Source organism: Colossoma macropomum, unplaced genomic scaffold (assembly GCF_904425465.1).
Source record: "Colossoma macropomum unplaced genomic scaffold, Colossoma_macropomum, whole genome shotgun sequence".
Taxonomy (NCBI): Eukaryota; Metazoa; Chordata; class Actinopteri; order Characiformes; family Serrasalmidae; genus Colossoma; species Colossoma macropomum.
Window position 1 is genome coordinate 41,239 of NW_023495808.1, and position 13,508 is coordinate 54,746.

General features: G+C 38.6%; 1 protein-coding gene across 1 annotated transcript in view; it reads right to left on the minus strand.

Moving 5' to 3' along the window:
* The window catches only part of LOC118803043 (vasoactive intestinal polypeptide receptor 2-like), a 33,281-nt gene extending 20,488 nt beyond the window's left edge, over positions 1 to 12,793 (minus strand). Inside the window, exons 1-4 of the mRNA XM_036563539.1 lie at positions 12,642 to 12,793; positions 4,227 to 4,329; positions 3,651 to 3,764; positions 1,001 to 1,092 (exon numbers count right to left, since the gene is read on the minus strand). Of these exons, the coding sequence (XP_036419432.1) occupies positions 1,001 to 1,092; positions 3,651 to 3,764; positions 4,227 to 4,329; positions 12,642 to 12,692 (360 nt within the window). The 5' untranslated portion in view covers positions 12,693 to 12,793. The remainder of the gene's footprint in view (positions 1 to 1,000; positions 1,093 to 3,650; positions 3,765 to 4,226; positions 4,330 to 12,641) is intronic.
* Between the last annotated feature and the right edge of the window lie 715 nt (positions 12,794 to 13,508).

Consider the following 13,508-nt stretch of genomic DNA (forward strand, 5'->3'; position numbering starts at 1 on the left):
GCCATGGAAATCTATTTCATGAAGCTCTGGATGTACAGTTCTTGTGCTGTTTCTGTTTCTTCCATAGGCAGGTTGAAACTCAGGTTGGAACTGTAATGAGTGATGCGCTTCTGCACTCGGCAGCTCTGCTCTGTGAGTTTGTGTGGTCTACAGTCTCATGGCTGAGCTGTCATTGCTTCTAGACACTTCCATTTCAGAATAATAGAACTTACAGTTGACCAGGGCAGATCAAGCAGAGCAGAAATTTCACTTATTTGTGGCAAAAGTGGCATATTATGACAGTTCCTCGTTTAAAGTCACCAAGCTCTTCAGTATGACCCATTCTACTGCCAGTGTTTGCCTATGGAGATTGCATGGCTATACGCTTGATTTTATACACTTGCTAGCAATAAGTGTGGCTGAAACACCTGAATTCCACAATCAGGAGGGGTGTCCAAATAGTTTTGACCATACAGTGTATATTAACAATGATGGTGTTGCAGTTTACCAGTCCGGTCTGTACTACTAACATACAAGTAACACATACAGACAGTTTTCATGTAGGTAAACTGGTTGTGGCCTCTAATCAGCTTCTGATAAAACTGGCGAAGATACATAATAAACAACAGAATCCCCTGAAATAGGTGATTCTAACCTATTTGTAATAAGTTGTTTATTACTTATGGAGCAGTCTTATAATTATTCTTAAGTGTTCTTTGAAAACAATATTTATGTAATGCTGTTGTCAGTTGAGTGTTTGCGGCAAAGCACAGAAGTTAATGTTTAAATGTTTCTAACATGCATCCTTTGAGGTTAGTGGTACTCAATTTATTTAAGGCAGTCAGTTGCCACAAATTATTTAAGTAGTCACTCTGAGTTGTAATTACTTTAAAGGTTTAATTACACTGAGCGATGTGAGTAAATATTTTGAGCTGCGTCTTGACTTGACTTGAACTGACTGCCTTAATTATTTTGAGTCCTACTTATGCAGGTTTACTGTGTAGCACACACATATACGCACCTTGTCCTGAGGTGTCTCAGAGCCACACACGCTGGTGATGTTGGGGAAAACATCAGACCAACCATCAGCCGTGCAGTTCTTACTGATATTCCCTACAGAGTCAGAGTGAAGAGTGAGTGGGAAGCGAAAACATGAGAGCTATTTTTATGCCTAAATCCTTCTTATATTCTTACTTACATGAACCTCAAACACATTCACATTCAAGTTTCTGTGTGCTTCAGTGTAAGCTGTAGGTGCATGTGTTTGTGTGTAAGTTTGCATTAATATGTGTGTGCACTGATATTCTTTTTGTAGTCATGCCCCAATAAGGAACTCTACGATAAAGCTGTTTTTGTTTATGGGAAAAGGAACAACATTTTCAAAAATCACCCAACTGCACCCTGTGGTTAAAAAGAATGTTCCAACGCTGATATGTTGTATGCAGGGCTGTCTACGGCAAAAAATTAGGACTTTCTAAACTATTTTACCATTATCATCACTACATATAAACATGCTGAAGACACTGGCAATAGTAAATAAAATGTATATATTTGTGTTGTAGACACTGAGACTCCTGGTTCTTATCACCACAGCTGTAAAGAAATCTAAGTCAGTAAATTTCTCTACAATAAACCATTTTACGTTGAACCACTTCGAATGACTTTGTTTAGACCTCACTGACTGAATTATACAGAAATTCTGAAAAGTCAGTGAAATTCCCTTTAACTGATGTTACTAAGTTACATGAAAGAATACTCCTACAACTATGCATGACTTGAACACTAATATATAACTAGCTTTTCAAATTGTTGCCAACTACATTCCACTTAACTTGCCACACTTGACAAAGCTTGTTGGTTTGCAAGGGTATTTTGATGATGTTGCCTGTCAATTAAATGATGCATGAGTGAAAGTTTGCATGAAGTATATACAAGGATACAGGGGGTTTGCAAAGTAAGATCTGGCCACTGAATCTGGTACACCTACCAGCCATTGTTTCCCCTCTCTACCCTTGAAAACGTTTTATTAGCTAAACTTAAATTAGTGGCCACATTCATTTGCATAAAGTTAAAATCTGCTGAACACAATTCACTGTACTGCAAACCATCATGCACCACCCAATATAGCAGAACTCCCTATTAAAATGACTAGGGTGCAAAGGTTCAAGTGGACAGATGCTGTCAGTCTCACCACTAGGTTGAGAATAGTTCACCAATCAGCAATATCCAGCCAACAGTGGTTTTGCAGTCCACTGATGAAGGGTTAGAGGACAACACAAAATGTGCATGGAAAAGATACGCTTCAGTCGAAATGTGCGCCTACAAAGTATACCAACAAGGCAAGTGTGTCTAATAAAGTGGCCACTGATGCACTCATAACAGCACAGCACACACTAACATGCCACTGCCATTCTGCTATCATTACTGTGCTGAGAATGATACACTAGCCAAGTAATATAATGGTCGCTTATGATTGATGAGTAATAAACTGTGCATCAGATTGTAGGTATCTGGTAGGCCCAGATCAAAATCAGATTTTTCCCCAAACAGGCAATCTGCAATTGGCCAATTTATTACTATTATTTTGTCATCTTAGTTTTAAAATATATGACATAAATAACGTGAGCTGGGTAAGTCCACTAATGCTCTATTTGAACGCTGCTGCTGTATGCCAATATGTTGGTGCATAATTATGTAGGAATCATTGTGCTAAAGAACAAGTTGTCTTGTATTTTTAGCACTTTATTTGTTTCTTGTTATTTAAATAGGCAATGGTTATTTAAGAATTTAAGAAAGGGTACAAAGTGCACTTATATTGAAGGTCTACTTGATAGAGTGACAAATGAGTATGAGTATTTCATCTAGTGTTTCTGTTATTTTGTACACCCCCTGTTTGTGGCAGTATTCTTATTGCGAGACCTTGTAATTGAAATGACCATGATATTCGGGGAACAATGTACATGACAACATGTATCAACTTTTAAACTTGTCAGTAAACCCCAATGGATATTGGGGTCATTTTCAAAATTAATTTTTCCCAGACAAAAACGGCTCAAAGGTGAATTCCAAGGATTTTTCAAAATTTCTTTTGAAAAATCTTTCTTTTTTATTTGTTGAGATGTAAAGTTATTAAGAGAGCTTTGATGTGAAACGCTTTACTGCACAGAAATGTACTTACTTGGATTTCTTTACAGTGGTGATAGTAAGGAAATAGGAGAAAAATGACTAGTGAACCTACAAATATCTTCTGAGTTATACCTCCTGCATGTACCTCTCTGCCACAATTGTATTTCAAAAATTATGTTTGAGGCCAAAAGCGTATCTCAAAACTATTGTAAAAGAATGTATTAGGCATCAGGTAGTGTTTTTTGTAATCATTTTGTATAATAGCTTTCTTTGAGGGAGTTAATGGCAGAGGCAGAGGCATTAAATGCTTCTGACATCTGGTTCCTGTCACCACCACTGTGCCCAATTCTGACATGGTAACTTTCTCTAGAACGCTGCATTTCACACCAAGCCACTCTGACTGACTGTTTGCATCCCAATGATTTAACTAATGCAGTAATCTTGAAAAATCGTCCCTTTAAAACCAGAGCTCATTTGGATGCTAATGACGAACGACAAAATGACAACACAATGTCTGAAGTCTATGAGTGTATGCATGTGTGTACCATTGCGGTTGAAGAGTGTTTTAAGCACAGGAGGGCAGGGAATGGTTACAGTTTGCCCAACCTCAGCTCCATCCCAGCAGGAGATATTATCCCAGAAGCCCTTACAGCCAGAACCTATACACGTACACACCCGCACACACAAAATCATTGCTTTTTCATAAGTTTCCTCTGAGAAAGTACAAAGTACATGGCTTCACGTTCTTCCCTGAATAAAAAGTGACATTCTTGGAACAGAAAAAAGAAACAGAGGGAGAAAGAGAAAGAAATAGAGGGGGAAGAGAGAAAAAGAGGGAGATAGAGAAAGAGAGAGAGTGAGAGGGAGAGAGGGAGGCAGAGTGAATGAGAGAGGGATGGTGTAAGAGGGTTGAGTCTTGTAAAGTCATTTTAGGATTTACAGCTTAGGATATTAACATGCCACACTTCAGTAACGAAAGACTCTTCTCACAGCCTTATTAAATCCAGATAACACACACACACAAGTAAATACACAGCTGAAATGAAAGTCTCTAGGTGTTAAAGGCATATAAGTGTGTGTGTGTGTGTGTGTGTGTGTGTGTGTGTGTGTGTGTGTGGTACCGCTGGGATTGGTGCTTTGCTGCTGTTTAAGCCGTGTCAGGCACTCTTCCTTTGCCCTCTGCAGCTCCTGGTAAAAATTACAGGTTGGGTGTCTTCCACACACCTATACAACACATCAAGATGCAAGATCTTAAATGTATTAAAGACAGAATATATCCTGAAAGGTCAGTAAATCAAGTACACCTGATTGTCCATTTTATCATGTAAGTGCAGTTATTATCATTGTTATTTGGGTGCAGTGCGGTCACACTGACATGATGCTGGTATGTTAGTGTGTGTTGCGCTTGTATAAGTGGATGAGTTTTAAGCACTTCAGTGTCACCAACCAAACGTATCCAGCCAACAGTGTCCTGTGGGCAGTGTGCTGTGACTACTAATGAAGGACCAACAGATGACTAACACAAACTACAGCAACAGCTGAGCTATCGTCTTGGACTTTACATGGACCAACAAAGTAGGAATGTCTAATAGAGTGGACAGTAAGCAGACACAGTGTTTAAAACCTAACAACACTGCTGTGTCTGATCCACTCGTACCAGCGCAACACACACTAACACGCCACCACCATATGAGTGTCACTATAGTGCTGTGAATGATCCACTGGGGTCTTCTTGGGGGGTGTAGATACAAGGAGGTGTACGTAATGGACAATGAATGTAGATACAAGGAGGTGTACATAATGATGTAGTCTCAGTGTGTACATAGGCACTCTGTATATATTAAGTGCCACTTATACACGCGCATTGTTTCATTCTAAATTTTTTAACCACATGAAATGAGTTGAACTGACTTTTATAGAGAATACAAAAAACTCATATTAGAAAGACATAACAGAATGGTATATCTTTATTGCATAGGTACAAATGAAGTAGGAGTATAAAAAGTGCTTTACCTTATCTAACTATATATATTTTTGTCTTGAAGCACATGGTTATAGCGTCTCTGGTAGAATAAAGATTCTGTGCAGGTACATTTTTTCTTTCATCAAGGTATAAACAATGCAAATGTTCCCTCAAAAGTTCAACAGTGGTTTTAAGGTCCAACTGTGAACCTTAAATAAGTTTTTCCTAGTGGAAAAGTATGTATTTGAACCTGTTCATAACCTAATGTTTTACAACAGAACAATAAAATTAAAAGCCTGGAGATGAGACAGGGTGTGTGTAATCAATACAGTTTAGAAAATGTAATTTCAATGGATTATGGTACAATTATGTTCCCTGAGTAAAGGTACTGAGATGTACGCTTGAGGGTACCACCTCAGTGACAAGAGGGGTACTGCCCCAGTGACAGTTTCATACCTTTTTTTCTAAGAGTGTAACTGTGATATTAGCTGTCACTACATCATTTCTTTTTGTTTTGCACAGTTATCCAATTAACTTTTGTGGGGTTTTTTTGTGAAATCTGTGTTAGGAAGAAAAAAAGTTCTTAAATTTTAATGTAAGATAAATTTTAATGTAAATTAAAAATTTGGGATGGGATGGTACATCTTCAGTACCTTTAGGCTAATTTGGGAACATAACTGTACCATATGCTGTTACATTTGTATATATGTGGTTGCCCTGACTCCATACGCCCTGTACTAACTCAAGACTTTTTTTTTTTTTACTAGTGAAAAAAGTTATGGAAAGGTTTGGATATGTAACTTTCCTTTGTGAACCATAATCTGTGGTAAAAGGGGTTTAACACAAGTCAAATCAAGATACAAGCTAGACTTGAATATCTTGTATGCCAATATTTATGTCAATTCTATGATAAAGTCTTTTTTGGGAATAACATGTAACCCATTATACACACTATTAAATCAGTCCAAAACTAGAGCTGGACAGCTCTATCAGTAGAGCAGCTATTTTCTGACAGTTTTGTTTGTTTATGTTTTGATGCACACTTAATGTTTTTAGAGTAGACATCCTGTTGTTTTTGCAACACAATGTGATTCTACATTTGAATGCCCACTTGCTGGATCAAGAATGCTGAGAAGGTCTGTAATATAAACTGCAACTTCAATTGCAAAATTCAGTCATCAGTAGTACACAAATTAGCCATTTACAAATTTATACAATTTTAGAAAGCTTGTGGTAACCATTGTTATTAGTTAGCCTTTAATTTTACAGTACGTCACTTAGGGCCCCCAAAAGGCTAGAGATGGCTAAAGACCCTCATTACTCATCTGTTAAATAAATACTAGATGAACCATTTGTGTAACTACAAGTAGGCATTCTTTGGAACTAAAAGAAAGCAAATTCAGCCAGGACAACTTTGCTAGTTACATGTATCATAACTGCTAAATTTCTTTACAAGTGCTGATTATTCTCCCACTGTCTCTTTCACTCCTCATTCACAGTGCACTGCCAAAGTATAATAATTCATGTGTGTACCTTAAGGTGTACCTTAAGGACTATTATATTATTATTATTTAAGACAGCACACCTAAAGGTGGCATTTTTCTGCTAATTTTAGTGCTCAATTTCTATTTGATGAGTTTAACATACTGAAAAAAAATGAAACATACAATATAAAATGTGCTACAACTAACACAAATGTGCTGATTTTTTGAAAGTTAAATCCAGCAAATTAAACAATTTAAAAAACAAAAAAGTGCAATCCAGTAATTGCACATTAAAATGTTCTCTCTCTCTCTCTCTCTCTCTCTCTCTCTCACACACACACACACACACACACACTACTTATGCATTCTCTCTGAATTAAACAAACAGACAAATACACATTATTAAAGAGCTCAGTCTGAATTAATCATAAACACAGGGCACAGCGGTTAGATGCTGCACTGATACTGACAGTATAAAAAACTGCTCTAAATGGAAATCGTTTGATCTTCAGGCTGGGGCAAGGCACAATAATCACTGGAATTATTAAAATGCGAAATATGAAAATGATTTCATCCCCTGCTTATTAATGGCCTATATTTGGGTAGATTATAATTTTTTTTTCCTACATTTCATTTGACTTCCTTGCCCGAGATTTGATACTACACATTTTTTCAGAGAATGTCTATGAATGTGGACTGCATATATTTAAAACAGACTTACATTCATTTCTAAATTAATAAACACAAATCTAAAGAAATGAAAAGGACTCCACAGACATCCATAACTTTGACTGACCAAAACAATAACATGTGACAATAATGTGAACTGCATTGATGCAGGTTGTCACTGTCATAACAGTTGTATGCAGAAGTTGGGCGACACGTTAAAATACATGTTTTGTTGATTTTCTAAGTAAAAAATCATTTAACCCATCCTTTACAGAGAACATACTTCTGCACATTTTTTGAAATACACAATTACTGTTTATCTGGTAAATTTACCACATTGGAAAAAAAATAAAACATTATACATTTTATGTTTCATGTTTTATTTTTTTCCAATATATTAAACTGAGCAAACAAATAAAATTGTGCACTAAAATTGGCAGATGCCATATTTGAATGACAAGCTTTTGATATGACAACAAGGTACTCACCCTCTCTCTAAACACATACAGAGAGAGAGAGAGAGAGAGAGAGAGAGAGAGAGAGAGAGAGAGAGACTGACTGACAGAGAGACAGACTAACATCAAATGTGTGAAAAAGTTTGTTACACACATTCATGGAAAGGAGATCAATACATGTAATTACACAGCCCATGGTTGGTAGTGCTATTGCACCATAGAGAGAAGTCTGTGGCACTTTTAAGTCCTATAACTACAGTGACTCAATGGTTTCGGGCTCCACACAAAGAGCTCAAACACCCCAATGCCAGAGGATTCTTGCAATATGATGGCCCTGTGTTCCTGAACCTGCCCATGAGAAGGGGCAATAAGCAGAAGTAACTGTTCATAAATAAAGGGCAACAAATAATGGCAACTACACTTACTTCATTACTTTACTCAGTTCAATTCAGTGAACAACCTTGCAGTGTAAACCAGCAAGGCCTGCGATGGCAAAACATAAATTCTGTCCTACGTTCCCCTCTGATAACACGTATCTGCATTCAATGCCCCTGGTCTTCTGGTCAGTGTCCCCATCTCAGAAACAACTGCAGGCAGTTTTCTCTCATCAGTATAAACTATTTAAACCTCACCTTTGAAGTGTTGCCACAGGTTAAATGTTTTTGTACTGACTCTTTGGTTTCTCTTAAACTCTGTCTTTTGGTATGAACTTGTGTATGACCTGTTTACCTGTTTGCATGTTGGAGATCACTACATCAGCTGAACGTATACCAAAGTGCATTGGCTTGTGTCCCTTGAGTCTCATAACATTATGTTAATGGTGGCCTCTGAGCCACTGAAAACACAACTTATCAGTGTCTATGGAGAAGTGCTGGGTGTTTTGTACTTTTTGTCCCCTGCAATGTTCAAAATGTCTCTGTCTACGGCTAGGGACAAAAAGCCATCTTCAGCATCACCCAGGCTACTAACATTGATTTGTTTATATGACAATACTGATGTAGGTTTGAAGATGAGAAATGCTCTGAATTAATTTAATGAATCATGTGTTTTTACTGCTATTTTGTAAACTAAATAGTTCACGCCTCTATGGATTATTCTACCAAACTGATTCAAAGTCAGAGTTGAAAACACATAGCAAACTTTTAATTGACTTTGACTTTAGACTAAAACCCTTTTTGTTTAATTGACCCAATACCTTAGTTATGTTCAATTTCGTCATGACCACAACACAAATAAAATTGTTTCAGTAGTGACAATTTTAGCTAGTTTAAACAAAACTCTAAATACTAGTCAGTACATGACTAGCAAACTCAGCTTAGAACAGTTATACATACATAAAATATGACACATGTATTTGTTATACCTGATACATGATATTAATACATGATATTTTTCATTAAAACACAAAAGAATTCTTTAATTGCAGAAAATGTGTTTAAGTAGTGTCAATTCTTAATGTTACACACTGATTTTCAGACTTTGGGACACATTTACTTCAAAACAATAGGACCTAACTGCTCACCATGTGGCCATGGGGTGGAGCTAAAATAAGGCTTTCCCTATGGACTACAACTAGGTTTCATTAGTAACATGAAAATGGGACAGCTTTTTTTTTTTATATATATATTCCTTTTTTTTAATTCAACTCATGATAATTCCAAAATGTTGAAAAAAGACTGTAAGTAGTATTTTTTTAGATTGAAATTTAGGATTTTGGGACAGCCACCTGACAATTTGGATGGAAAGACCTCAAATTATCCTCAAATTAAAGCCGAAAGTCTGCACTTTGAGAGGTTAAAGTAGGTAGTTTTGCTTTGTATGACTCTGCAATCCACACAGCCTATATGACTGATTTGCATTACTCAGTTCAGTTCAATTCAGGGTTTGCTTTATTGCCAAGTCTGCTTTTACTGCAGTTTTACTGCAGCCAGATCAATAGCAATGTAACAGCAACTAAAGAATACCAGTGCCACCAACATTAATTTCAAAACAGCGATTGTAACATGCATACCAAAAATAACACTTGTTTATCATCAAATACTACCAGCTCCTTCCGCCTACTCTGCTTATCTCTTTTCATTCTTAATATTCGAGAAAAAGAGGATGACATATTTGTATTCAATCCACGTACAGAGACCCTGCTAGTGCAATGACAGGAGAAGCTGCTAATGTAATGAAATGCAACACATACACAGAGCATGCACTTTATTAGAAACGCCTACCACGCACTTCACTCACTGGCCACATTATGAGGCCAGTATATAGGTGTACAATCAAAGATTGTAGCCCATCTGTTGTCATGCACTATATTTCAGCTACCCCCTATTCATTTCATTGTTGTTCAGTTTTTGAGCACAGTACCATTGATATTATTTGGGTGGTCTCAGTACAGCACTGACACTGACATGCCGGTGTCCAGGGGTTAAACTGGGCAATTTAACTTTTAGTTTATATGAACCCCAAGCAGAGCTAAGCTCTGATCGAAATCTAAATCATTTACACTCAATCTTTGTGACATCTATTTTACCATTTTCTAACCCCTAGACAGCTACAATCCCCATTCCACCACTCTGTTTGTAACAATTCATGATCATTCACTTTTTTAGTAAAGCACATTTACATGATATCAACAGAAAAACAACATTTTCAACACAGCTATATTTGCTTTATCCTTACCCCCTGAAATATGTGACATATATCAATGAACATAAAATGGCAACGGAAAGGTAGAAAATGAAGGGGAATGTTTCTATAACACATCAGGAGGAATGCATTTTCTTTCTAGAGGCAAGGGACAAAAATTGACAAAACTGCCAGACAGCTATTTTTGCAGGGCCGGCATATATGTTCTTTACCATTTAAAAACATTTTATATTTCTCTTTATTGTGCAGTACATTTTTTTTTTACAGATTTTATGAAAAATTGTCATTATGGACCACTGTCCTCCCCTCAGTATTGGCCTGAGGGCCAGCATAGGGTACATGGCCTAGTTGTTGAGCTATCCTGGTTTATTTTGAAAAAAAATGGTGCTGTTCCCTTTTATGTAGCGTATATTTTTGTCGTTGGTTTTACTGCTGTTACATACATATTAAAGGACAAATCAACATAAAGGGTCTTAGACAGTGCACCTTGGCATGCACTCCAAAATGTGACCGTGAAGACCATACGTTTATATTTTTATCATATTCATCACATTCAGTGACCTCTTGTGCTCTGTCGATGGGGGCAGTGTCATGCTGGAAGAGACAAATCCCACCATTATTGAAATATTTCATCACAGGATAAAGATGACCAGTCAGAGTAACTCTGCACTGACATGTAGTGACTCTTCCTTCTAAGGGAAGATGTGGACCATGGCAGCAAAATGCCCCCCACAGTATATGAGAGTCTTCACTGCAGGGGTCAAGCATATAGACCTGTACTATCCTCTTGGTCTACACCACACATTGCACACTTGTTGAGAATAAGGACAGGTCTGAGCACACCACTTTATCCACATCTCTGAAGACCAGTGCCTATAGATTTTTGCACCAAAGAATACTCAAGCATGCATTTAGCTTTGTAACGAAGCATTTATGCACTACGCCCCTGCTATAATATCTTTCTCTATCTAGTTATGGAAGGGCTCTTCTTGCTGACACAGTGTGATCACATCATGCATTGAAATTCGCAGTCACTTGAGGAACAGCTGTTCTTCTACTTTTCTTACATATTGCACTAGTGTATGTGCATCTCAGTCACTGCCACAGCCACCACGGTCACCACAATTTCCTACTTTTAGTGCAGATGTCACTTTAGCCACTGTTCCTATTGAATCAACAGCCAGCAATCTTTTGGACTGAAGCGCCTGCCATCTGTGCCCCATCTGAACCCTCTTTCAAAGTCACACAGATTTTTTCCTCTTGCCATCTTGATGCAACATAGAGGTCAACTGGACATACGTAGTGCTCAACATAGAGCTCAGCATTTTTATATATGCTACAGAGGTAGGATGGTAGGATGCTAATTACTTAATTATATGATTAAGTACACCTGTCTGGGAGCATCTGCACTTATGTTTCTCCACATTTTTAAGTGCTTTCTTTCATTTTTCACCTTTCTGAAAGTAGCTAGCCTAGTTTCATAGCCAGATAAAACTGTTACCACCACTGAGATGCCTAAATAAAACATGTCTTTGTATATATTTCATGTGAATAGAAGTTGTAATTGTGATATTTACTGCTCTAAGTTCAGAGTGGTCCATCTGATCAGAAACTGCCGAGATGAAAGGCAGGGGTAATAGTTAATCCAAATTGTGCATGGCAACAGATCAAGGTACAGTTTAGTTTCTAAACTACATGGTTGGTGTTTCTAAGTGGCCATGGAGTGGACAGATACCACAGCTTATAACATTTAAACTTGAATTAAACTCTGCAGGAAAGTAGATCTCCAGGAGCGATGGTGACAGGCTTTTAACAAGAAACTGCCCTGCTGTCTACAACCAAACATTCCCCAGATCCATATCTGCTTTAACACATTTAATAGTCTGTGTAAAAGCAGATCCTGTTCATCGCGTTAACGAGTGTAACTTTGATCAACTGACCATCAGCGTGTGGTCCAATCAGCACGGTCCGCTGCTTTGGTGTGTCCGGGCATGCGTGCCAAGCAGTAATTAGGAAACATTATTGACGCTGTGAATGGGACGAAGCGTCCGAGCTGTCGATGTGTGGAGCTTGTTAGGCTCACTGACCCAGCACAAAACAGTGCTAACTGAATTCATTACGCATTGACTAGAATCTCTCAACAAAGGCACAGAAATGTAAACGCTTTTAATTATCAACTTGCAGGTCGCGTGGCTCGCAGGACCACCCACATTATACACGCCACAGATACAGAGCTGAGAAGTAGCTTCTAAATATTACAGCATAATGCAAATGTATTACGACGAACTAAGTAAAGAAAACGTAAAAGCCAAATTCACTCACCGCGTGTAACCACGTCGACAAGAGCAAAAACACAGCCAAGAAGCGCTTCATGGTGGCATCTATTCTCTCGGGAGTTATTCTTGATGTAAACAGTAGGACTCAGAGAGAAAGGCGACGGCGCGCGCGCCGTCCTATAGCATACCGCGCGCCACCGGAGAAACGGTCGTGTTAACGGACACACACACACACACACACTATTCCTGTCAAAGTGCACTGTGTGCGAGGACGTGTTCAGTGCTAAGGACGCGAGGACTGATCGCGGATTCGGTCAGTCACGCAGCGACGTGTCGCGCGCGCCTTTCTGGAGACTCTGCATCTTCAGAAGTATTTTGTAAAGCCCGCGGGCAAAACGAACTTGTCAGCTTGGGTTAACGTGGAGAAATGTTTCTTTTTGAAGCACTGCACAGTCTGAAAGCGAGTTATCTGTTTCTAGCCAGACGCTGTTCATAGGACAAAACTCGCACAGAGACACGCACGCACTGTAATATAGACGTCACAATGAAAGCGAGTTTTCTTCCATGAGGTAACATTCTTCAGAAGTGCGAGAGGAGGAGAGTCCACACTGATTCTAAAGAGAGAACCAGCGCGCGCGGGTGAGTGTGTGCGCGCGCGTGCGCCAGGGTATCTGCGTAATGTATGGTGGTTCTGGGCAAACTTCTTCACAGCTGTGGTGACAACCGTCTATATACACACTGACACAGCACAGAGCAGCAGCCTGACCGGGGTTCACTTTGGCCCGCACACGCACAGGGAGAGACAGATAATGGGCTCACGAGGCCCCTGGGCACACGTTCACACTACCTGGCACAAATCCGATTTTTTGCCCTACATGCACTCAATAATCTCACAGCAGGTAAAACTGGTCCA